Raw genomic sequence first — 25,075 nt, forward strand, 5'->3', positions numbered from 1 at the left:
CGCCAACAAAATGGCCGCCGAGCCATCCTGGGGCTCGGGTAATGGCTGCGACGGACGGGATGGCCGCTCCACTGGGATCGAACCTTCTCAAACTTCTCGTTGAGGCCTATGAACCTCTTGTTGAGGCCCTTCCCGGTTTCCACCAGATCCTCCTCAGAGGCTGATTCCAAGTCTGTAATGGCCACCGCCCCCACCCCTCTTTCCGCCGGGGGCTTCACAGGGGTCTTAACGATGGGCTGGAAAGAGGATTCCCTCCACGGTGGCAGGGATACTCTGGGCCCAGAGGCAGTTTCCACTGGCGTAGTCTCAGCCGGCTTCGCCAGGGTCGCAGCGACCACTTCGATAGAGGCCTTTGCCGGCTAGATCAAAGCCCCCACCACCTTAGGTGCGTCCTGGGCCTTCGCCTTGGGGGGAGGTCAGCGCCTTGCTCTCCTTCGGTTCCCTTCGAGATCGACTGGGGCCGCTCCAGCAGTTTACCCGGGTTGCCGGGCTTCCTCTTCACCGAACCAGAGCGCTGGCTCGTGGTTGAACGTGCCGGGGAAGTTGCACCCTGCCTGGCAGCCGAAGAGCCCGACCTTTCTGCGCTCCCGATGCCCGCTGACTCGCGGTGCTTGGCCTTCTGTTGGGCCCCCAATCGCCAGGGCGCCCTCACAGGACTTAGAAGCCCGGTGAGACTTTCTTCGCCTTCTCACCTGCTGTGCCCTTCTCCAGCCAGGCGGCGAGGCGGGAACAACGATCTTGTTTGGTCCGTTCCGAAAGGTTCTTGCAGAACGCACAGTCCTTCTCCACGTGCGTCTTGTCCTCACGAAGGCAGTAGAGACATTGCGAATGCTCATCCTCCTTGAAAGTGTTTGTTTTTCCGCATCCAGGGCAGCACCTGAACAGCTTGGATCGTCTAGCTTCCCTTGTCCTGGGCCATGTCCGTTGAGGTAGGCCGCAGATCTTCCGGAATCCTCCAAGAAGCGTAAACTCGACGAGAACTCCACCCTTGAGGGGCGTAGAAGAAATCCAAAACGGGTCCCCGTTATCGGAAGTAGAAACGGTGGAGCTGGAGGCTCGATTAAACCGAAAAATGAGAACATTTCCTGAAAGCACGAAAACACAGCAAAAACTCGAGCTAAAGCACGAGGCCTCCCAACACTTGAGCGTGCGGTAAAAATCTGAGGATGGCTGCCAGAGGCGGGGCTTAGGGAGAGGGCAGTCATTGGCTGGGGGCAGTATGACCCAGAGATCAGCGATTGGTCACTAAGAAAGACAGATCAGAAACCGATACTGATACTGATTTTTTCTTTACCGAGGATTCCCAGCTCGACGACGGGGAATATTCATGAGCATGTGAATCCATGCCAGACCCCATGCTGGAGAACTCCCAAAGCAGTAATGTATATAGGAGGAAGGAGTAAACATTTATTCTTTAAGAATGCACAGAATGCAATACTGCCTTCCCGGATTTAGTTTCTCGGCTAGTGGAGGAATCCAAGCTATAGAACCTTGTAAAAGTGTGCAGACGACCAGGTGGCAGCTGCACAAATATCTTACTGGAACTCCCCTTTGAAAAGCTGATGAAGCTGCAATACCCTTGGTTGAATGAGCCCTCAGATGCTCGGGGGAGAGGAGGGGAGGGTGGGGGTTTACCTGCCAATTTGTAACATTCTACTATATCTCAAATAATCCATCTAGAAATGGTTTGCTTGGTGATGGCTAGGCCCATTCTATGACCTGTGTATCCCATAAACAATTGTCAGTTTGTCTTTTTTTTTTCTAGTCTAGTTAATAGAAACCCAAAGCCCGCTTTGGTCAAGTCTGTACAGCCTTTCTTCCTCTAATCACGGATGAGGAGGGTAGAAGGCATGCAAGATTATTTTCTGTGGGATATGAAATTCTGAAACAACCTCTGGGAAGAAATTGGGCTTCACTTGCAGAACTATCTTTATGAAAGACAGTGTGAGGAGGTTTGCAGGATAAGGGCCTGTAACTCACTCACCCTTCTGGCAGAGGTTATTGCCACCAAAAAGACAGTTTCGAAGGTAAGAAATCTCAACGGGCATGAATGCAGGGTTTCAGGAGTACCCATTATAAATTAAGACTAAATCTAGGTCCCACAGAGGAACTTGAAAAGGAGTTGGGGGTAAACATTGGCCAACCCCTTCAAGAATTGAATTACCAAAGGCATTTTAAAGGATGAGGGTTCCTCACCGGTGCGCTTGAAGATATAGTTCTGCAAGGTAACCCTTAATTGTGCCGACCTGGAGCCCTAGATTTGATAAGTGCGAAAGGAAAGACAACACCAAAGGTGTATTACATGAAAAAGGGCCAACATTTTTGTCGCTGCAGAACTTGTTCGAATGGCAGCGGTATAAGGATTTGGTCGCTGGTCTTCTGTCAGAAAGCAACACCTCCATTACGTCATCTGGGAGGTCCCAATCTTTGTACCTCAGCCTTTCAGTAACCATGTGTGAAGGCTGAGTGTCCTGATATCCGGATGGAGAACCTGACCCCCTCCACCCCCTGTTCGCAAGAGTAGATCCTCTTTGTGGAAGAGGAATCAGAGGACAGATGGCCATGTCTAGAAGGTCCGGGTGCCACGTTCTCAGAGCCCAATCTGGGCCAATTAGGATCATGGTTTTCCTGAACCTCTTCATTACATGAGGAATGACAGGGACTGGAGGAAACCTGTAGAGAAGTGGAAATTCCCACTCCACCACAAACGCGTCTCCTAGAGCCCGTCTAAGAGGAAATTCCCTGGAGCAGCACAGTTCACACTTCCTGTTGGCATTGGTCGCAACCAGATCCACTTAAGGGGTTACACAAAGGGTGAAGGACTCCCTGAGCTAGTTCCCACTCGTGGGACACTGCACTCTGCCTGCTCAGAGCGTCTGCCATTGTGTTATTCTCTCCGTCTAGATGAACTGCCGACACAGATTCCTTCTTGTATTGCCCAGAACCAGAGCTTCCTTGCCTCCCTTGCACAGTGGTAGCGACCTAAACCACCTCTCTTGTTGAGGTAGTACATGGCCCCCATGTTGTCTGTCATTATCAGGACATTCTTTCCCTGTACAGATAGCAGAAAGGCCTTCAGCGCTAGTCTGATTGCCCTCAGCGCTAAAAGGTTAATATGTAGTTTGGACTCAGATGGAGACAAATCACAGCCGATTGTCAAATTGTTGGTACGAGCTCCACACCCGTGAGTGAGGCAACCGTCACTATTAGCTCTGGCCAGGGTTGCCAAATAGGTTCTCCTTTCAAGTTATTTTCCCCGACAGGTCCAGCACTGAAGGTCCAGTGAGACTGTTTGGGATTTGTAGGAGATCTGACATCCTTCCCGAGAACTGTGACCACTGGGTCCAGAGAGCCCATTGGAGAGATCTCATGATGAGCCTCTGGCACCAGAAAAATGCAGGATGCCATGAGGCAGAGCAACCTCAAAATCGAAGGCTGGGAAATGCTGGGTATTCTGTAATTTCGTCACCATCTGAAGAATGTTCTGAGCCATCTCCTCTGGTAGCGAGGCTTTTCCCCAGGGATGTGTCCAGGACTGCTCCAATAAACTGGAGTCTTTGTGATGGCATCATTTGGGACTTCTTGAAGTTGAGGGAGAAGCCCAGCCTGTGGAGGGATTGGCAAACAGTTTAGATGATCCAGAGCTTGTTCCTGGGAACCCGCCCTGCTCAATCATCCAGGTAGGGGTAGACGTGAATTCCCCCTCTCCTGAGACTCACTGCCACAACTGGAATTAGCTTGGTGAAAACCCTCAGGGCGGAGGTTAGCACAAACGCCAGAATCCGAAACCGATAGTGAGAGTTACCAATGGGGAACCTCAGGTACTTTCTGTGCTTGAGACATATTGGCACATGAAAGCAAGCATCCAGAAGGTCCAGAGATACCAACCAATCCTGAAGTTGGCAGGGCCTGAAGGATTTGAGAAAGTGTAACCATCTTGAACTCTTCTTTCCTGAGGAATTTGTTCAATTCTCACAGTCCAAGAAGGGTCTCACTGCTCTGACATTTTTCAGAATTAAAATATTGAGAGTACCAACCCTTTGTTCCTCTCTGCTGCAGGTATCTGTTCTATAGCACCTTTCTCTAGCACGTCCAGAATCTCCTGCATAAAGAGCGGATCTGGAACCATCAAAGAGTTGTTCCCCGGTGGATGACGGAGGCGTGCATAGGAAAGGCAGGCAGTAACCCTGGACAATAGCCTGCCATTCTGTCAGATGTTGAGTTAACCTGCCTCCTACTGATGCTGTGATGTTAAGACCTCAGGTTTTGGAGCGGCTGACGCAGATGCCGATGGTAAAGCAGCACCTGCTGTTGCGGTCTTAGTACCTTTACCCCATCCACCACCAGGGGCAGGGGGGGGGGACAGTGTCTGGCCTCTGAGCTGGCTGTCCTCTGCCTTTTCTGAATGCGGAATAATAGCAGAAGGACCTACCCCTCCAGGGTGCACCTGTGTGGCGGTTCAGAGTTTTATTGTAGCTCCAAGGGATTTGGCTGCTGCCTTGGAAGTATGCAACTTCTCCAAACTGTCATCTGCTTTGTCAAATAGTTGAGTGCCATCAAAGGGCATATTCAGAAGTCTGGACTGTACATCAGGAGCAAACCCAGACTCCCGCAACCACACATCTGCGGATTGTCGTACTACCCACCATCTGCTGATGCGGTCAACTGAGACAGGATCGGTCTGGAGGGACTCGCATAGCATCCTTTCCGTCCTTGATACATTTCAAGAAACATTCTCTCCTCCCCTTCAGGGAGATGGTCAGCCACCATTGAAGCACTGGCTAAATCTTGCCAGCGTGGATGTGGCATTAGTAGACTATAGGGCCACGCTACAAGCCGAGAAAACTCTTGGCCAGGGCATCAATATGTATCATCACAATCCTGCGGGATTGTAGGGTATGCAGTCCGTTTACCTGACGAAGTGGCAGCTTGAACAACTAAGCTTTCAGGGGTCGGGTGCTTTGATAAGTATAGGGGATCTGCAGCTGATGCCCTATATTTTGCCGTCGGTCTTTTGCTGATTGCAGGGATCACCTCTGGCATTTCCCAGTTTGTAAACACCTTTTGTAAGGCCTTGTGAAAGGGGATGATTGGATCTTCTTGTGGTCCTTTATCAAGTAGGTCGGTGAGGTCATCTTGTTCGTATACAGGTGTGGGCCTAGAACACCCCATATATTCCATCACCCTAGTCATAAGTGTCCGGTAATTACTGTCTGCATGATCCCCTGGTTCAGGCTTATTGAAATCAATCTCTGGGGAGGTATTAATCCCACTTGCTTCCTGTAAGGACTCTTTCAGGTCTTTCAATCTGGCCTCTTCCGAGACATATTCTTCAGGTATGAAAGGCCTCATACACTCCAGACCAAAGGTTCTTTCGGCATCAGAATCCTCTCCCTCATAAATTGAGGATAAGGTTTTAAAATAATCTGAGCGGGATAGAGGAATGTAGTTTCTTTCTAATGAAGGGGCAATAGCAGTCACTACAGGTGGAGAAATTCTAGTAATCGTAGACGTCATTGGCCTTGATGGATTCGCGATTGGCTTTGAGGTAGTCGACATAATCAACTGACATTGATGTCTTCGATGAAGTCGTCGGGGGGGGGGGGGGGGGGGGGACAACGTTCTAGGTGTCGACCTCTTTCGATGATGCAGTCTTCAGCTTCGACATGCAAGACGATTGTGACGACTTTTTGTATGTCACAGAGGCTTTATCTCGACTCAGGGGTTTTTCACGCTCGAGGAGTCCGTTTTGCTGATGTAGAAGACTCACGGCTCTTATGTTTACCAGGTATTTCTCCTGGGGTATCACCACTAGGTGCCTCTGAGGGGGGGGCAAGGCCGCGTTCTCAAACACCTTTAACATTTTCTTACGGAAAACCCTCCCACTGAGCCGGGGAGCTCTGCTTAGTGGGGCATGTAACTCTCTGGTGAACTGGAGGATGAGGTGGAAGGCGATCCAGAATGCCTTTTTTATTATGGCCCGAAGTGGATGAATGTGCGAGCCGCTCCGGCAAGGTGAACGCGAGTGCTTTTTATGTCGAGGAGACGATGGTCTCGACTTGTCAGATACCTTTAGTTGGGGTAATGGATTTTTGGGTCTTACCTCTCTCCAACTTCCCTCTGTGCTCTCGTAAGGCTTTCGCCATCATCGACAAACTTCATTCAGAACATGGATGCTCTGCCCCAAGGCACCACAGAGACTGTGTGGGTCTGTCACGTACATCTTTGCCCCACAATCTCAGCATTTTTTAAAGCCAGATCGTTGCGTAGATTGAGTCGATGAAGAGGCCATCTCGATCGAAGGATTTTAGACAAAGACGAATTCTTGACAGAACTCAGTGTTATGTTCCGAAGGCTCCGAGGGACATCAACTCGACAGACGCGCAGCACCCTCTACTGGAGAAAATTCCGAAGCAGCAAGCTGGATATGGGAGTATCAAAGATGAGGAATACGTGGGAGAACACAATCCATTAGAAAGTTTATTTTCGACATGAGGTTGCATGAAGTGTAGCTGGAGTACAGATGTGAAAGCAGAAAATAGTGATACCCCAGAACACATCTATGCACCTACTCCAGGAGGGGAGGAAAGAAGGTGCATGTGAATCTAAGCAGATACAAGTACCAGACATAAGATTACAGTGCTGGAGCCTGTGGATCTGCTTGGACCACCTGCTCTGCATAGATTAGCAAGCAGTATCTGGAGAAGGTGGTGGGAAGTAGCAGGTACAGCGGCACAGATGTTTTAGGACTGCTTGTCCCACCTATGAATCTGCTTTAGAGTGTCAATGCAATAATGCTGTATGAACGTATGGATGGAACTCAATGTAGCAGCTTTGTAAATGTGTGAATGACGTTTGCAATGAAAGCTAAGGCAACTCCTGCAGCTCTGGTACAGTGAGCCCTGGGGTGAAAGGTAAGGCTTTCTTGGATAGGGAATAGTAGAGCTGTATGTACTGGACTAGCCATTTTAGATGGTGTTATTTGATATGTGGTAGCCTACTCTACCAGGTACTATGGAAACAAAGTTGGTTGTTTTCCTTAGAGGTTTAATTTTGTTCACATAGTACAAGACAGCCCTTTGCACATCAAGTGTATGAAAGCTTCCTTCTACTGAGTTAGACTCTTTATCCCTTCCATGAATGCCTTAATGACAGTAACTTTCCACCAGGACACCTTGTTTTGTGAAGTGGTGTAAGCGACAGGGCCACAAGATGTACTTTGATGGAATTAAATACTAGGCCGGAGAGTAGTATGATATGGCATTTATAACACGCCTATACACAAGTTTTCCAAGGCGCGACGAGGCAAGGGAGGGGAACAGAGGGAGGACGGATAACGATCCTACCAAGCCAGGTGTCATTCAGAACGTGCAAGCGCGTGGGAAGGGTGCAGGGACAGTGCAGTAAATGGGAGAAAGGTAACAGGTAAGTAACAGCCAGCAAGTGGCAAGTGCATGGGTAAGTGCAGGCAACAAGTGTAAAGGGCTGGTAGGGGGACTGTAGGGGTACAGAAGCAGTCACCAAGTGCGGGGGTTGCCAGGGGGCAGTGCAGAAGTGTGACGCTGGCAGGGAAGGACCTCGGCCCGCGATCAAGGGTGTCCAGGTAGCCAGTGCAGTTCGGGTTACAGTCAGGTGGTTAGCAGAGAAGAGGGGGGAGAAAAAGCAGAAGCAAAGAGAAAGGTTTTTGAGGTGCTTCTGGAACCGGAGATGGTTCTCCTCAAGTTTAAGGGAGGCAGGGAGGCTGTTCCAAAGGGAGACGCCAGCAGAAGAAATAGATCTACCACCAAATCGTTGCTTGGAGAAGCGACTGACCCTGAGGGAGTTGGAGGTGGATGAGCGAAGAGCTCGAGAAGGAAGATATTTAGGAAGAGAGTTGAAAGTATTGAGGCCTCAGAGGGCCTTGTGCACAACGCAGAGGGTTTTGAACTTAATCCTCGCAGCCACTGGGAGCCAGAGTACTGATTTTAGTCCTGTAGAGATCCGATCCCTGGGCTTGAGGCCAAGGACAAGTCTCGCAATCCTATAATGGATAAGTTGCAGAGGGCGGAGAGTAGAAGCAGGCAGTAGGGAAAGCATGTAGTGTAGAATGTTAGCTGGAGAACATTGTTGGGTTTAGTGTTTGTGATGTGCACCAGATCACAAATCTCTTCCACTTATTGAAAAAGCAGGGTTTGGTGTTGGGTTCTCATGCCTCCTTTAGGATACCCATAAACCCTTGTGGATGAATGAAGTGCAAAACTCTGACTTCAAAAGCAAAGCTGCCAAGTTCATACACTGTGGGCGTGGGATGCTCCCTCGAGTTGTGTGAGCATGTTGTACAGGCACGAGAGCTTGACTGGGTTGCATGCTAGGTAAGAATTGATGTAGTAACCCTTGGGGAGACTACACAACCCTTGTCCTCTTGGTATTAGGTAACCCACCTTTTGGTATAGGCCTATACTACTCAAGGTGTTAGTGTGAATGAGCAGCCAGGCTCATCTCAAGCGGGGTAAATGTGAGCTGTAGCAATGAAATTCGCAAATACAAGTAGCCAAGTAACACTTATATGCTAGGTTTTTGTTAAAAATAATTATTTAACAGTAGTTTTTAAATCAGCATTCTTCAGAAAGGGGCAATATGTCTAAATCAAATATACTTTAAAATACTTTTCCAGAATAACACAAAGCTAGTAGATACTCTTTAGAGATGCCTCTTACACACTTCCTACACCCGGAGGAGACTTCACGAACTAGGACAGTAATGGCAGTTAAATATCACTAGTACACTTTGTAGATTGAGGTTTCGCAGAAAGGTTAAAGGAAGGAAAAAGGTTAAACAGGTTCTCGGAGTACTTAAATCTTCCAATAATGTCTAGATAAAAACCTTTTCCAACAATAAAAGTTAAATACCAAGTTATCACCTATGAGGGACAGTAAGTAGTAAAGTCAAATGGAACAGAAGAGTCTGCAGGGAGCCAGGACAGTCAAAGTCAATTGCAGCACAGTCTATGGAGCTGAGGCACTTCTTAGATAGTAAAGTATTGCACAAAGTTAAGAGTTTGTTGAAGAAAAATCACTGTAGGGTCACAAGCTGTTATTCCCATGATGGGTAGAGCTGAAATTAACTCTAGCAAGGTAGCGACTAAGTCTCAACTGATAAGAGCAAAGTTGACACAGAGGCAAGTACCCCAAGTCAGAACAGTACCTTAGGTTAGAAGACTGGTCCAACTGGCTTCAGTCTGGGTGTAGCGATGCAGATGCTGGGTTCCTGGGCCTCAGTCGTGGGGACAAGAGGGAGGACGTCTGGAGGACTCTTGCGGCAGCACTCCTGCGGCAGCAATTTGGAGGTCAGGGGCTCTTTTCAGGTCAGCAGCACTGCAAAGTCGAACTGCCCTGCTGAGGCTGGTGAAATGACGCTCCTAGCAAATGAGCCACCTTGGATGCCTGCAGCTTCTCCAAACGCTCAATGGCTCAAGAGCCAAACAGTTGAGAGCCATCAAACAGCATGTCTAGTAGCCTAGCCTGAATATCTGGGGCAAACCCAGATCTGCGCAGCCAAGCAAACCTTCTAGCCACTGAGCTTGCTGCCATATAACGACTCACAATTGGAAGAATCTAACCCAGATTGTAATGACTGGCACATTACATGCTTACCATTCTAGACATGTTGAAAATCCTTTTCCTCATTTCCCCTTCAGGAGTATGCTCTGCAGCTTGTGCTAATCATACAAGTGTACAAGTATTTAGCCAGAGCACACGTAGCATTAGGACCTCAGAGCCATGCCCCTGCAGAAAATCCCTTTCCCATGGCATCACATTCTCATCAGCCCGATCAGGAGGGATCATTGTGTAGGCTGCCACCTGAGGTAGATGCAGCTACTTGCACAGCCAGGCTTGGAGTAGGATCTTTGGATAGATACTCCATTTATAGCTGAGGGCCTGTACTTTCTTGCCAAATCCTTATTGACTGCTGGCATAGTATCTGGCTTCCTCCAATTAAGGATTCTATGCTTGAAAGCCGTATGAAACGGCAAAATGGGACCCCTTGGGGGACCCTTATCCAGGATGGCTGTTAGAACATCCTGCTCAACATTTCTAACAGGACGATCCCCAGCCCAAGTATTAAGTCAACTTATTCAAGACAGACCTATAAGAAGCATCTATATGACCTGTAGAATCAGTGGTGTCAAATCCACTTCAAGTGAAGTGTCCAATCCACGGCCATCTTTTAAGCAGTCCAGTAGCTTCTGAAGCTTAAGACTGCTTAGATATAAGCTCTTCAGAACATTTGTAGTACCAAACTCCAAGCCAAAATTGAATACTTTCCTCCTCTTCAAATATGGAACTCCTAGACAAATCTTGAAAAACTATTGAGGGTTCCAAAAAAAAAAAAAAAAAAAAAAGGAGAAGTAGTCCTTGAAGGGCTTCTGTCGAGATGAACTTGGTGATTCAAAAGAGGACTTTGAAGGCCTTGACGTTGAACAGCTAGACGCTGCCTCCTTCGACACAGCAGAAGAGAGGTTGCGTCTTCAACTTCCCTCAAATCGCCAAATCTTTTGACACTTCAAGGATGCATCCGAGACTCACTGCCAGGGCTCTAAAGAGTGAATGGCTGTCCTCAATGACTCCCGGTCTTACTAGGCGCGATGAGGTGAGAAGCCATTTTCAATCAAAGGGCTAATAGGGGCTGCCTTCATGAACGCCTAGCATTTGGAGGCAAAATTCCTTCCAATCAGTCTTGGAAGCAAATTTGCTTTGAAAACATACTCTATAGGATGAGAAGTCCTACATATGAGGAGGAACAATGGCTACATATGAGGAGGAACAATGGCATCTCTGATTTTTCATGAGCAGATGACGAATGTCGTGAATCCCTGATCTTTTTGGACAGGGTGAAGATTTGGATGATGGCCTATCTAGGGCAAGCTTCCTCTCCGTCAAAGCCTTAATGCTCATCGACTGGAAAGACCCACAGCCACCAGAGGCATATCCTGTGTGAATCTGTAATAGACATCTTTGATCCACAGTCCGCTGTTAGGCAGAATTCTCAGAATGTGCCAATTCCTCCCACCGTAGAGCCCTCCAGCTCTTTTGCTAAACTTTGGGACTTTTAACTATTTAATTCAATGTGTTTTTTGTGCGTTCTCTTTGGTTATGGAGTTTTAAACCACTACATAGGCATCTTTTCATTTGTGTCAAACAGCACCGTCAGTGAAATTGACTTTACTAGGCTTTTCAAATTCCTAGCCCCAGCACACCCTATCTTACAATAGAGTGCTGGAGGGGTTACTTAGTATCAACTATGTATAGAAACTCATGTAGCAGTCAAATGCTACCCTGGTGGCAGTGGTTTTACAACTACCATGATTTTTCGCCGACCGCGAACACCGGTAGCGTAAAATCGCAGGAGCCATGTTTTTGAAGATGGCGTCTGAGCCCCCTTTGTTTAAACAGGTCCCAACCTTTTTCCGCTATTTCTTTTTGGAAAGGTCCTTCTAGAGTTTGTCTCTGCACGCCAAACCAGGTTTGGTCCCTTGGTTCCTATGCCTTTGGCAGCCTTAAGAACTGAAGAACGCCTCTGGCGCCCGAGTGTCTGGGGTGGGCAGGAAGTAAGGGAGGTGCCCGAAACTCTGTGCTTCATCTTCTAGGAGAGCCAAATGCACTCTGGCGGGATTGGCTGGCTGACTGTCCGGCAAGGACAGCCACCCTGCTGGGTGAGTGGCATCTAGGCGGGAACGAAGGGGAGCAAACTGTTTAAAAGGCGAGTCTCTTGGCTTGGAAGGCAGAGTCGACCACTGGAACGAAAGAACCGAAGACGCGCTAGAAGGGGACGGCTGCTGCAACTCCTGGACCGTTGGTTTGCCTGGTGAAGCCCTGCTGCAGGTCTGAATCACCAAGTTCATCTCGATAGAAGCCCTTCAAGGACTACTTCTCCCTTTGAGTTGGTGAGACCAATCAACTCTACCTGTAAGCCACCTGGATAACATTCTCGGAGCTGGTTGTATTTTCCTCAGAGTGCTGCAGGAAACCGAATAGCCAGGGAGAGGGACACTAGTTTGTGTGCTTGCTACATTGAAGATTTGCCTTTGCCAGCTTTTTGGCCAGTCCCAGTGCAGGAGCCCCCAGACACCCTCCCTCTTGTCCCCAGGACTGAGGCTCAGAAACAGTGAGATCTGCAGGAACAGACGTCTTCAGCTGCATCTTTTTCTTCATTGAAAGGTACTGTGAAAACCCGACAGAACTTACCTCTCACTGCAAAAATTCTTGAAACTTTGGCAACTTGCAGGCCTAGTCAGCTTGTGACCCAACATATGAATCTCTTTCTTCTTGCCTTTTTGCTCCTACTTCAAAGTAGTTTAACTGCCTCAGAAACTGAAGTATATTTTTGTGTTATATAGATTGCCTCCTTCTAGTGAATGTTTTATAACTGACTGAAATAAATGAATACGTGTTTTACCAAGAAACCTTGAGTATAAGAGTCTATTTGAATACTTGCGATTGTAGACCAACATCCTTACAGCCCACATTCCCCTCTTGAGATAAGCCTGGCTGGTCAGCAACGCTACCAAACAGACTTATACCAAAAGTTTTTTCTGCTAACACTTAATCCTAGTTGTGTGTAGTGGTCCCAAAGGGTACTGCATACAAACTTTGCCTAACATCCGCAAACCTCTGGAGGCGATCAAACCAATTTGATGCATGCCGCATGTTATCGGTACTTGTATAGCGCACCGTCACCAACGGAATTGGTCCCCAGGTGCTCTGGCGGATCTGTAAACGGGAAGGGTGAGGGTAGGGTTAGTCGGGAGGAGGGGAGAAGGAGAGTGGGAGATGTGGTGTGCAGTTGGCAGCTTCAGCTCGGTTGACACTGAGTGCTGGGCTTTGGTGCTAGTATCGGATGAAGGCTTCGAGTGCTGTGGGTGAAGTATGTGTTGTTGATGCGGTGTGGTAAAGTGCGTGCGGATTGCTGGGAGAGAGATGGTTGTGTGGGTTTAAGTAAGCAGAAGATTGGAGGATTGGGTTAGTGGGGTCTGTATCCAGGTTCAGGTACTTACGATTCAGTTAAGAGTTGTATAACTGTGGGTTCGGATATTGCTGTGGGTTCGGATGTTGCTGGTTCCTGGTGGCCGACTTGATTTGGTGGTGTTGCGCTGGTCCAGCTGTATCCTATTCAGTATAGTATGGACTGGTGGGTGCATCTGAGCCTAATCTTCAGGTGTGGGACTGGGTGGGTGATATCTATTCTTGGGTAATCTAGTGTGACCCTGGTCAGTTAAGGCTTTGAGTGGTTCAGGGTTGCGGTCATGTTGAAGTGTTGTCCTAGTGGGTCCGTCTTGCTGAGCGTGTGTATTCAGACGTTCGTATCCTTCTGTCGTGACTGATTCTTTGATTTCCGTGGAGCGAACATCCTTGAGACTGTTTAGTTGTAGTTTGTGTGGTGGGCATTGTGCTTCCTGCTTTGTATTGGTGGGCCGTGTGTAGTGATGAATCATTCTGTTTCTCACCCATTGCCTTGGGCCCGTGATGCAGTGCTTCCTTTCCCCCTCTGATTTTTTTTAAGGGCTGATGGGGAAGGTCATAGTTAGGTCCATGTCCTCTTGATTTGTTCTAGTTTTTCTGTCTTAGTTTGCTACGTTTACTGTCTTTGGTCGTATTGCGAGTGTCTCCCGTTTGGTCCTTTAGTATGCCGTTGGATAGTTGCCTCAGCTTTTCCCATAGATTGATCGGTGCGTATCGCGTTCAATCTGCGTTCGTTGGTGTTTTTTGGTATGTCGGTGCCCCTGTTGCCAGTCTTTCTAGTTATGTTGTGAAGAGCCAGGTTTTGAGTAATTTCCTAATAAATAATAGGTGGTTTTTAGTGGTATGTACTTTGGAAGGTTATCCAGATTTTCGATGCTTGGTGAGAGAAGGAGGATCCTCCAAGTTAGTGTGTGGAAAAACGGAACTGAATTAACAGTCGCAATGCGTGCTATTTAAACGTTGGGCCCCATGGAGGACATTTTGCAGGAAAGGAGGAAAGGGAGCCTCCCACCAGATTTGAGGCAACAATAGTGGTACTCCCAAAGGAAGGTAAGACAAAGGAACAGTGTGGGTCTTATAGATCCATCTTGCCAATTAACAGTGAGACCAACCTATTTGCCACTGTACTGGCGAATAGATAGCAAAAGGTAACAACCGGAATTGTGAGTGATTACCAATGTGGGTTTAGCCCCAACAGATTTGAAAGAATGAACATTTGACATCTATCGCCCATCTTCTTTGCAATTGCATTAGAGCCACTGGCGGAATGGTTCAGAAGAGAACTGCTACGGAGGTGCTACTGCTGGCCGGAAGGAAAGGAGGAAAGAATCTATACGCTGATATTTTGTTTTATCTGACAAACCTTGCAAGCTCGATAGAGGGGCAGCTCAGATGATATTTGGGTCCGATAATAAATCGGGACAAATCGATCCACTACCCCGTGAAGTGGGGAGGAGTTTGGGAGGGGCGGGGGGACAGGTACGATACCCACCATTGAAAACTAGTTGCAAAGGATTCTGGTATTTAGGGGTCAGGCCACGTTAATTCCACCTCGCATTGGCAAGGGTTTTTTATGAGGGGGAAGTGCCCATTTCAATGTACACAACCACCCTAGCGAGCTACTGTTTTGGATGCTGGTTTACAATTTTGAGTTAATGTGTTGTGTCCTCTGTGCCCACTAGGTAGAAGCAGTGTGCACCGTATTTTGTATAGTAGCATTAAGTGGAGCAGACTGCCCCATCGTTTCCTGGTTGTGTGGGCAGAAGGGTTTGATCTCTGGAGCAGCTGCCATTCATTGTGCTTGAAGGACTGAGGGGCCTGATTGAAGTCCCCATCGATATTAACTCAGTTTTTATTTCAGCCCAGTGGAGACAGACTCCAGCCCAATATATATTCTTGATAGCAAGATGGTTTTTATGTGGCACTCAACGGCCATTGGGCAAATGGGACTTTAGTCCATTTCCCAATGGGAGTATTTTATAAACGAGGAAAAATATATTTTACCTGGGAAATGGAAATGTTTTTGTAAACATTCTTTGCACCTAGAGCACGGGCAATTCTCAGTCGCACTGCGCCGAAGAGTGCAATATAGGCATGTGTTGCAAGTAATTGAAAAGAGATGTGGTTATAAGTCCGATGGATTTATTTGCAAAGTAGCCTGACACGTGTTTCGAGTCTAAACCGACTCTTCATCCGAGGCTGTAAATGGGAGATGGGACCCAAGATATATTGAATGAAGGACAGTGCCAGAAAACTCACGGCTTCGCAATTGCGATAATTTCAGCACAGCAGGAAAAGCCAAAGTGATGTGAAAGGAAGCAGCCCCAGCTATTCTTTGCACCTAGTTATACATACAGATTAAAAGATGCAGGTTTTCTTTTTACGATCATGCAGTAATAGCAGTTTCTTCCTGTACTATGTGCACTGCTGGTCCAAACACATCCATGGAGCTGTGCGAGTGAAAGCAGGTGCACAAGTCTGGATACTTCTAACAGCAGCATCAACAGTGTTCAATACAGATGGAGTCTTGTGTTAGGGATTTTACTTTGAGTTATACTGGTATGGCATATTGGTAGTATGCAGTGTATTATTGTCGGAAGTATAGTAAAATGGAGCCAGAGAAACATCAAACTGAGGTGGTAAGGAGTAGACCAGTTGAGGTTGAGAAATTGGGCTGAAGAAAGTCATTTTGTAGCTGTGCAGGGGGCGATGCCGAATTGGGACATTAAGGGGGTCTATGTGGATCCCCAGAAGTGATGCACTTTATTTGCTTCTACAAAGAGTGGATGGAGCACAACCACCAGGGAATAATTGGGGTTACTAAGTATTAGGTTGCTGATGGCAATAGGAGAGTTTGCTTTTTAAGTGACAAGTAGAATCTTCCAAGAAATTAAGAGCTCCACTATTACAAGTATCTCTGTCCCTTAAGATCATAGCTATCCCTCCACTTAGGCCAAATGACTTGTGGGTAACTCAGGGGATTTCCTAACAAAACTTTTTTCTTTAAAAAAAAAATAAAGGTAGGGTGTATATGGGCTACAACGTGCTTAGTTAGGCACATAAGGGGGGGGTGAAACGTCCTTGCAGCCTGCTTATTTCAACATGGGTTCGAGCTGAAAAGCAGTTTAGGCTTTTGGAATAGTTGGTGAGGTTTGTAGGAAATGCACCTTACCCATATATCAGGGTGCGATAATGCATCAAAAAGGGACTGCATTAATAAACATTCTTTTGTAAAAAGCTACCAAGTGCTTCAGTGTGCCACATGCTATGTTAAAAGTAAATTCAGAAAAAAGTGCTTGTTTAGAACTGTAAGGCTTGAAAAGACTTGGCGCCATCAGGGATGGCAGGCATGTCGATGCTCTGGTCCATTCTATTCAACTGCAATCAATTCGTCCACATGTATGCAGTTAGCTTCTTGTACATCTCGAAGGCAGTAAGAGTACTTCCTCTCTCAACAGCCTTTGCTGCCATGCAGCTCTTCACTTTATTTAGTTTATATTTTGCGAATCTATGCATGGTTTTTAATCTGAAAAAATGTTTATTTCCATACTGTATATTTTATTCAGAATTTGGATTACCAGAAAACTGAATCCTTTATTTGGAATGAAATGCTCTATCTTACAGAATGCAAAACATTGATTAGACAATAATTCTACAGAGCAGAGAGCAATAAACCAGCTTAAAATCCAGCAAATGTATACATGACAGGAACATGACAGAGGCATAACTGCTACACAGTAAGCAGCGAAGTCTTGTCTTTTACAGAGCTGGGCCTGTCCATTACTCCCCAGTGCACCCTCCCCCAAAATACATCTGGAGCAAAGGCCACAATGGCCAATATACACTACAGAAAATGTTAGATTGGGTAGAAACCTGGCCTCTCTAATCGGCTCCTTGTGTGCCTGGAACATCTTCACATTATTCATGTTGGACTGCCAGTATTTCACATATCCACCGTGATCTGCTGTCAGCATCCACATGTCGTTGTGCGACCAGGTCATTGCTCTCACAGGACTGTCATGTGCCTACGATGGACACAGGAAGAGGTGAGAAGTGTTGAAAAGGTCACAGCAGAATACTTTTAAAAAGGATTACATGTATTGCTAAAATACTTAATGTTAAAGTGCCTGGTGTTTGGGATACATTTCGAAATGCAACAATTGGGGTATCAATGTTTTGTACTTTGAGCTCAAAGAGAATGCAATAAAAGTTCCAGTAATTCAGTTATGCACACACCACGTGTAATGCGGCTCCAATAGTAATTAATCGCTTTTAGCTATGTAGTAGAGGAATTTATGGTCAAGAGTATGCTTCACAAATGAATAAATAAGAGTGGGCATAATTGAAACGCCAGGCTCATGAAGACAAGGTATTACTAATTAGTGAATAGCCGCAACTTAACCATATGAAGGATAGAGCAAAATCAACCTCTTTAAAATCCACACAGGAGTAGCTGAATTGTGGTTTTGGACAAAACAAAAAAGAACTAACCTGTAAAATTGTTTCAAAGTTAAATGTTAGGCCATTCCACAGTGTGAATTCTCCACTCGAAGCGCCAGTGACTAAGCGGCGCCCTTCAGGAGTCCACTGCAAGAAACAGATAAGATATCAGAAGGGTAAAGTAACAACTTTCAATGTAAGGAACAGGCACTCAAAAAACAGCACAGGTTGTCCACAACTCAAGTACTTTGAACTGAGTGCCAACACATTTCTAACCTTGCAAACAGATTGACAGGGTGCAACAAAGGAATATTTGATCACACTAAGCAATGTAACCCTTAAAAGGGGGAGGGGGGCTTTAACAGTCAGGTAATGCCCCAGGGCTTACGTTAAAAACATTGCTGCACAGGCCCCATGGCAGTACCTAACTGGTAATGCCCCCCCCCCTTCAGAGGGTTATATTGCTATTAGTAACCCAGCACGTTGTACCGGGGTACTAATAGTGTATTTTTCTCAAGTTGGGAAACGGTGTGTTAGCAGTTTCCAAACTTGAGAAACTGCAAAAGAATATGGCCACCATGTGTAGTCAGTCCCTTATCCCTTTCAATGGTGGCCATTCGGGAGTCAGCTTAGCTGGGAACACTACTGTTCCCAGCACCAGCAAGGGACAAGGAAGCACATGTTAAGTGGGGGGTTGAGGGATAGAGGAGGTCTAAATATATGGAAAAGGGGGGTGGGAGATGGGGGCACAGGGAAGTGCACTTAAATTCCCGCCAAGGAAAGATGACATCCTCCCACTCTGAGGAAACTCGGAACAGGGTCTATACTGAGTGGTAAAGACCCCATTCTGAGACGCCTCATTGGATGGGAGGCCACCAAACACCACTCGCCGGATACTTATGTAGGAAAAGGAAGCAAAATAATTTCCTCTGGCTTGTAACTGATGCCCCAGGGAGTTACCTCACCGGCAATGCGCCCCACTCCTTCTGCAAGGGTTATATTGCTATTAGAACACCAGCACATTGTACCAGGGGGTACGAATTGTGCATTTCTCTCCAGTTGAGAACCGTGTTTACTGCTTATCAGCTCGAGATAAAAATGACATTGCCAGATTGGAGATGCGCCAGGAACACTAGTGGTCCTGACACCTATGAAGGATAGTATCGAGTGTTAATTCCATTCTGAGCCCTTATCCAAATATGTGGACTGCTACCCGAGGCCTTTTGTGCTACAAATGACAAGCTATTTAAAAGGGACACCACAGATACCATTAAGAAGATTGAAGGCTTAACTTTCTCCCCCGATTCTCACTTGTTAATCAGCATGGACTTTTAGTCACTGCATACCATGATACAGTGAAGGGCTACACTCAATGTTATTGAAGAGATGTCAGGCATAATGGATGACAATCTAGTTAATCCTTTGGTGTACTGAATTTATTCTTACAAAAAACTTCAGTTCCAAGGACGTTTCTTTCAACAAGACGACGGTACTGCCGGTACTGCCATGGGTGCAGCCACGGCCCGGAATTTAGCGAACTAGTATGTTAAAATGTGAGAAATCTCGTGTATACTGACAGTAAAACCCACAAAAACGATTTGAAACAATGGTTAGGATATCTAGATATCTATGTTGTCTGGGAAGGATAACGTGACTAGGCCGAAAGCTTGATTCACTAAAGAAATAAGTAATTTTGAAATACAATTTTTGTCTATTACCATTTTTCATCAAGGCATCCTTTTGGTCAAACCGTGCAGCAAAGCCACTGACAGAAATGTGCTGTTACATTTCTCCAGTCATGCTAAGCACATTAAACCCAGCTTGCCTTTTGACCATTTTCTCAGACTGAAATGTAATAGAACGAACGAAAAAGTATTATGAAAACGGTGACAATGTATTGAACAAAAAAATAATTCTCTAAAGGGGTTATCCAAAGAAGTTGAAAGTTTCAGCTAAAGGAGCATTTAACAATCGTAAAGCGTTTAGAAAAAGCTCCTCTGAAAATAAAAAAGGTGACAGGACTAGTGTGTCAATACTTTTTCAAATATGCCATACAAAATCAAAAACCATGATCACTAAGAATTGGAGAACGGCGTAAAGTAGCCAAAAAACGTCTCCCCTTGTGCCCTATACGAGAAGTCAAAATTTGAGGAATATTCTAGTGAGGAATAACATAACAGAAAAACATTAGGGGTTGGTCAAAGAGACTACCTTGTGGGGCCTTGCCCCGGTTACGGGTCACTTTGCATGTGGACAATGCATAATGTGTAAATAAACCACCAAAACCAGTGAAGTTGATATTGGTTTACAGGAAAAGTGGCATCTTAAAGATTTAACCACCTGCAACAGTGATAATGTGGTATACATGATTAGTTGCCCATGTGGGTTACATCAGACAGGGAAAACTAATAGAAAATAAATGTAAAACCAGACGCGTCTAGCATCGAAGCTGCATCATTCAGGCACCTATGGTGAAAGTTTATTGAAAAGGGACATAGCCATGAAGATTTCAAGTGGGTAATACATAAAAGAATTCAGGGGTCAAGTAACGAGGACATCAGAGACTTCTTACTTTTGAACAAAGATTTATCTTCAAACCAAGAGCCATGTGAATGGACTCAATGAAGGAGTCGAGTGGCATAATGCCAATTTCATAAACCTATCCTACCAGCTTAGTTGATAGATGGCCTGGTCACTATGCATATCAGTATCTGTAATGCCCCCTATTTATGGGCTTTTGCTCTGCTTGTTGGAAATGTGTATACCGAATTATAAATGTTTGCAGATGTATGCCATGTCAAATATTGATGTCAACACTGGAATTGTCTTTTACACTATTTTAGCATTGGGCTAGTGTTCCATAGAGGTATACATGCATCCCATGGGTGTGACAAAAGGTGTGGTTGATCCCCATTGGTGTAGCTTTATCATATTGGGTCTGTTTTGAGTTCCCTGTTCAATTTGACAACGATGTGTAGGTTTGACCTACTGGGATATGGTTCTATTAGATCTGGTGCTACCCAGGAGGTGGTCTTCAATTCTAGGATGTTTGTGGGATATTAGGATTTAGCCATCCCAGGAGTTCCTGTTCTATCAGCTACACGTTTGAAATGTGGAATAAGATGGACATGGGTAAGAATTAGTGCAGTCCGAGTGGTATTCAGAAACCCACCTTTTAATATAGGCCTGTACTACACAAGTTGGTAGTGTGACTGAGCAGCCAGGCTGATCTTAAGAGGGGTAATGCGAGCTATGATATATGATATGGTATTTGTAACGCGCCTATACACCGGTGTTTCAAGGCGCGACGAGGCAGGGAGGGGAGGGACAAGGGGAGACAGACAACGATCCTACTAGGCCAGGTGTCATTCAGATCGCGCAAGTGCAGGGGTGGGGGAGGGGGAAAAGTGCAAGGGGAAGGGGAGGCGAGGCGAGGGAAGTGCAGTACAAGGTAAGTGGCGTAAAGTAATAAATAAATAAATAGGGCCAGCTGGTGGCAAGTGCGAGGTAAGTGCAGAGCAAGTGCTGGGGAAGGGGGGGGGGCTGTAGGGATACAGACACAGTCCCGCAGTGCAAAGGGGTTCCAGGGCATCAGTGCAAGAGGAGAGGGGCTGGGCCAAGGACCGAGGCCGTCTAGAGTGGTCCAGTTGCAGGATAAGTGCAGTTTCAGTGAAAATTAATTAGCTGTTCAGCAGGGGAGAGGGAGAGAGAAAGCAGAAGCAAAGAGGAAGGTTTTGAGGTGCTTCCGGAACCGGAGATGGTTCTCCTCAAGTTTCAGGGAGGCAGGAAGGCTGTTCCAGAGGGAGGCCCCTGCCGCGGAGAGAGATCTACCCCCAGCTCGTTGCTTCGAGAAGCGGCTAACCCTGAGGGAATTGGAGGCGGATGAGCAAAGGGCTCGGGAAGGAAGATATTTGGGAAGAGAGAGTTGAAGGTATTTAGGACCCAGGCCCCAGAAGGCCTTGTGGACAATGCAGAGGGTTTTGAAGCTGTACAATGAAGTCAGTAAATACGAGTATCCAATTTAACACTTACACTCTAACTTATATAATAGATTATGTATACACAAGGATATTCAAAGCATTCTATAAAAGCAACATTAATCCCAAGTTAGGATTAAATTTAAAAAGTGACTAAAGCAGGTGAGCAATTCATTTATATGTTACATATGTTCCAGCACCCAAAGGTGACCTCATTTGAGGTCAGTAAAACACTTATTTTTTATCACCTTTGCAGTATTGAATTAAGCAGGGAAAGGTTAGGGTTAGATCAGAACAGACTGATAATCTAGATTCTCCCAAAGGGATGCAGGTTGACTTTTATCCCAGCATTAAAGTGTTCAACATTTAAAACCTTTAAGGGAACAAGCACTGCCAAAGCCAATAGGTTCAGAAGGCAGTTTTTAGGGAGCCAGGACAGACAACAAATGTTCTGATGCTCTTCTTAAAAACATTTTCTTAAATAGTCCGTGTTCATAAAGAAATCAGCAACTCAGGAGTCCCCTTCAAGAAGCACAAGCTGAAAGGCCAGTGCAAATTAGTTGGTCAACTCAGTAGGGTTAAATCGCACTCCCAAAGGTAGGAAACAACTCACATGGGAAAAAAGATAATATACCCCATGCCCCACCACTGAACTAAAGAAGTTGTTCCAGCAGGATGCCTTCTGGATGCAATGCAGCAGACCCTTGTTCCTGGTGCTTGGTCGTGGTGACGAAAGGGAGAAGGTCTGGCGGGCTCCTGCGCCAGCACTCGAGAGTGGGACTCCGCAGCAATGGATTTCCATAGATTCAGCGGCTCTTTGTGCTTTTGGCACCTTTTTCTCAGCGCCAAAGAAGGAACAGCGCCTGTTGGAAGTTCCTTGATCCATCGGTCCTGGACTCTGGTCGCAGATTTCCTGCTTATGTACGGTCCTCTGAATGCCCACAAAGTTTTGGCCGGATTCGCACTTCAGAGGACAGTGCACTCACAGGTGGTCGAGGTACCCCGGGTATTGCGATTCTGCAGCCTTAAAAAGTCACAGCAAGTTGGGGATTGAGATAAAGTGTTGAGGCTAGTTTGTCCCACCAGCCTAAGGGAGGAAGTCGTCCTTTACGGATCTTCCCTGATTCGAAAATGGGGCAGCCGACAGAGGGCGCTAGAGGGCCATCCAAGATGGCGCTTAGGTCAGAGCTCCCTGGTAGCCCTGCATCAATCCCGGAAAATCCTGCAGATCCTGGCGTTACTTGTGCCCCAGTCTGCCTATGCTTGAACTGCTGATGTCCCCAGCTATTCCACCCCGAAGTTTCGTGTAAAATCGGAGCTCCCAGCCCGAGATTCAGCCCGGGAGGCCCGGCTGCCGAGAATCGCAGGGCCGGCCCACACGGCTCTGCGCATCCAGAGCCGAGCTCCTTCTCTACAGAGCCCGACGCGCCCCCCGTGCATCCCCAGAGGTGGGGGCCCAGTATACTGGCAAGGAGACGGCAGCGGTTTGGGGATCCCGACCCACTCCGTCCCCCCGCCTGGAGCCATCACTAGAGTGGAGGAGACGGCCGTAAGACGCCAGAGCCACCCGTCGCAGTCTGCGGCCTGCTCCTGCATCCGGCTTCCCGGCCGAGGGCCGTGGAGCGACAGACCCCGGACGACAGCCAGCGGCCCAGCAAGAACCCTCACACCCACTCAGAGGCGGCGAGCGATCACGGAGCTGCAGCGACGCGGCGGGTGAGCAGGGGGCCCCCCTGACGGCGTCCACATTCACCAGGCCGGCGGACGCCCGGAGGACTCGTTCAGGGGGTGCCGGGAGGTAAGGAGTGGTGGGGAGACGGTGCTGTTCCCCAGGCGGGGTTGGTTTCTCTCCCCCCCCCCCCCGCCTTCAGGACTCAGTGGCAGCCTCACCCGTAGTGGCGGGGGCAGGCGAGCAGCTCAGCGCCCCCCGGCAAACCATTCACTCCTGCACCCCGCTGAGCCAGGTCTGGTGCGGCATCCGCACACACGGAGCACCTGGGGGCCCCCCCCCCCCCATCAACTTGGACGACCTGAACCCCCAGAAGCCGGGAGAACCCCGCCACATTGGGAAGAGCATCCTCCTTGCCGCAGACCAACACCCGGACCTGCATTACAAAACAGGGGCACAAAGAATTGACCAACACTTCGCCTCCTGAGTTAGTAATAGCTGGCGGGAAACCCCAGTAAACAACTTTGACACGTACCAACGAAGCTCCTCAACAGTCAACCCCTGCCACTAAGAAGCCCACATGGCGGGTAACACCCTTCCTACGCCGATCTTCTGCTGAAACCCACCAAGGGGGCTGCGCTAACAGTGGAGAGCTCGGCACACAACGAAAACCGCACCCCCCCCACTCCCTGCATTTCTGATCAAGCACCCCATACAACCAGCTGTGGCCAGCCCGGTCTGGGGGTGGGTCCCGGGGGGGGGGGGGGTTCGAGGCACAACTAGACCACCTGCAACCCATTTGACGCTTCCATTCACAGCCACGATGGGGAAAAACGATAAATCTCATAGGAAGCTAAACTTTGAGAGTGGCCCGACCCCCAGAGCCCCTCACCACCTAGAAGACCAAGCTTCATCGTCTGTATGCTCTCACCAGGATGAAGTGGCTGAGAACCCCTTTGAAATCAAAGAAATCCTTCTTGACTTAAAAGCAGGCATTGGCAGCCTGAGTAACAAAATGGATTGTCTTGCGTCCAAAGTTGATCTCATGCAACACTTTATGCACACCCAGGCCAAACGCCTAAACGAGATGGAGCAGAGGGTGTCAAATCTCGATGACAGTTGGGCAACTCTAACTAATAAGAGTCTCGCAGCTGGAATCGCAACCGCTGCCAAGTGCGAGGACCTCGAAGGTCGGTCGAGGAGGAATAATCTACGGGTAGTCGGTGTGAGAGAACATCAAACGCAGGAGAAAATGGAAGACTTCGTAGAAGCCCTATGCACCACTCTATTTGGCCGCAAAGCCCTATCCCACCTATTCATAATCGAGAGAGCCCACAGGATTCCCGTGACAAGACCTGCTCCAGGTGTTCCACCTAGACCAATAATAGCGAGACTGCTGAACTACAGAGATCGCGACTCCTTGCTCCGCCTCGCCAGAGAAAAAGGCGAACTGAGCCACGACGGGGACAAAATCCATTTTTACCCTGATTTCTCCCCGGCAGTGCAGTCACAAAGGAAAACTTTTGCTAGCATCAAACTGACTCCGCAACAGTCAACTGCCGTATTCCATGCTTTATCCAGCACGCTTAAGAGTCCAGCACGAGGGAAAGGTCCAATTTTTCCAAACCCCAGATGAAGCAAATTTGTTCCTGGACCGTCTTTGTCTCCCGGATCAGAACCAGGCTCGCCCCAGACCGCAAAGAGACCCCAGGAACCCTCCTTAAATGGTTTGACATGGCTGGATACAAGACCCGGCACAGCAGCATTGAGTAGGCCAGATCATTTACAGCAGCACAAGTCGGGGCTGGGACACTTGGGAGACCCCAGGTGCCCCCAGCACAGCTACCGTTAAGTTACTGTTGCCTAAGTTGAGTCTGTCCGACGAGGTGTCGATCTCACGTCTCGGCATGGCGACTCCATGGGCCTTTTTGGTTTGGGAAATTTGGGAAATTCGGAACCTCCCGGTGCGCACGTTCGGGGTTGCCCACCCT

The 25,075-nt window shown here is 47.6% G+C and overlaps 1 protein-coding gene across 2 annotated transcripts in view; it reads right to left on the minus strand.

Annotated features, from left to right (window-relative positions):
• The window catches only part of WDR33 (WD repeat domain 33), a 935,332-nt gene that overhangs the window by 577,769 nt on the left and 332,488 nt on the right, over nucleotides 1-25,075 (minus strand). For both annotated transcript variants that reach the window (XM_069617826.1, XM_069617825.1), the window contains exons 5-6: nucleotides 17,490-17,585; nucleotides 16,872-17,023 (exon numbers count right to left, since the gene is read on the minus strand). In XM_069617826.1, coding sequence (XP_069473927.1) covers nucleotides 16,872-17,023; nucleotides 17,490-17,585 — 248 coding nt within the window. The remainder of the gene's footprint in view (nucleotides 1-16,871; nucleotides 17,024-17,489; nucleotides 17,586-25,075) is intronic.

The sequence above is a fragment of the Ambystoma mexicanum genome, chromosome 10 (assembly GCF_040938575.1).
Source record: "Ambystoma mexicanum isolate Mex_15411 chromosome 10, UKY_AmexF1_1, whole genome shotgun sequence".
Classification (NCBI taxonomy): domain Eukaryota; kingdom Metazoa; phylum Chordata; class Amphibia; order Caudata; family Ambystomatidae; genus Ambystoma; species Ambystoma mexicanum.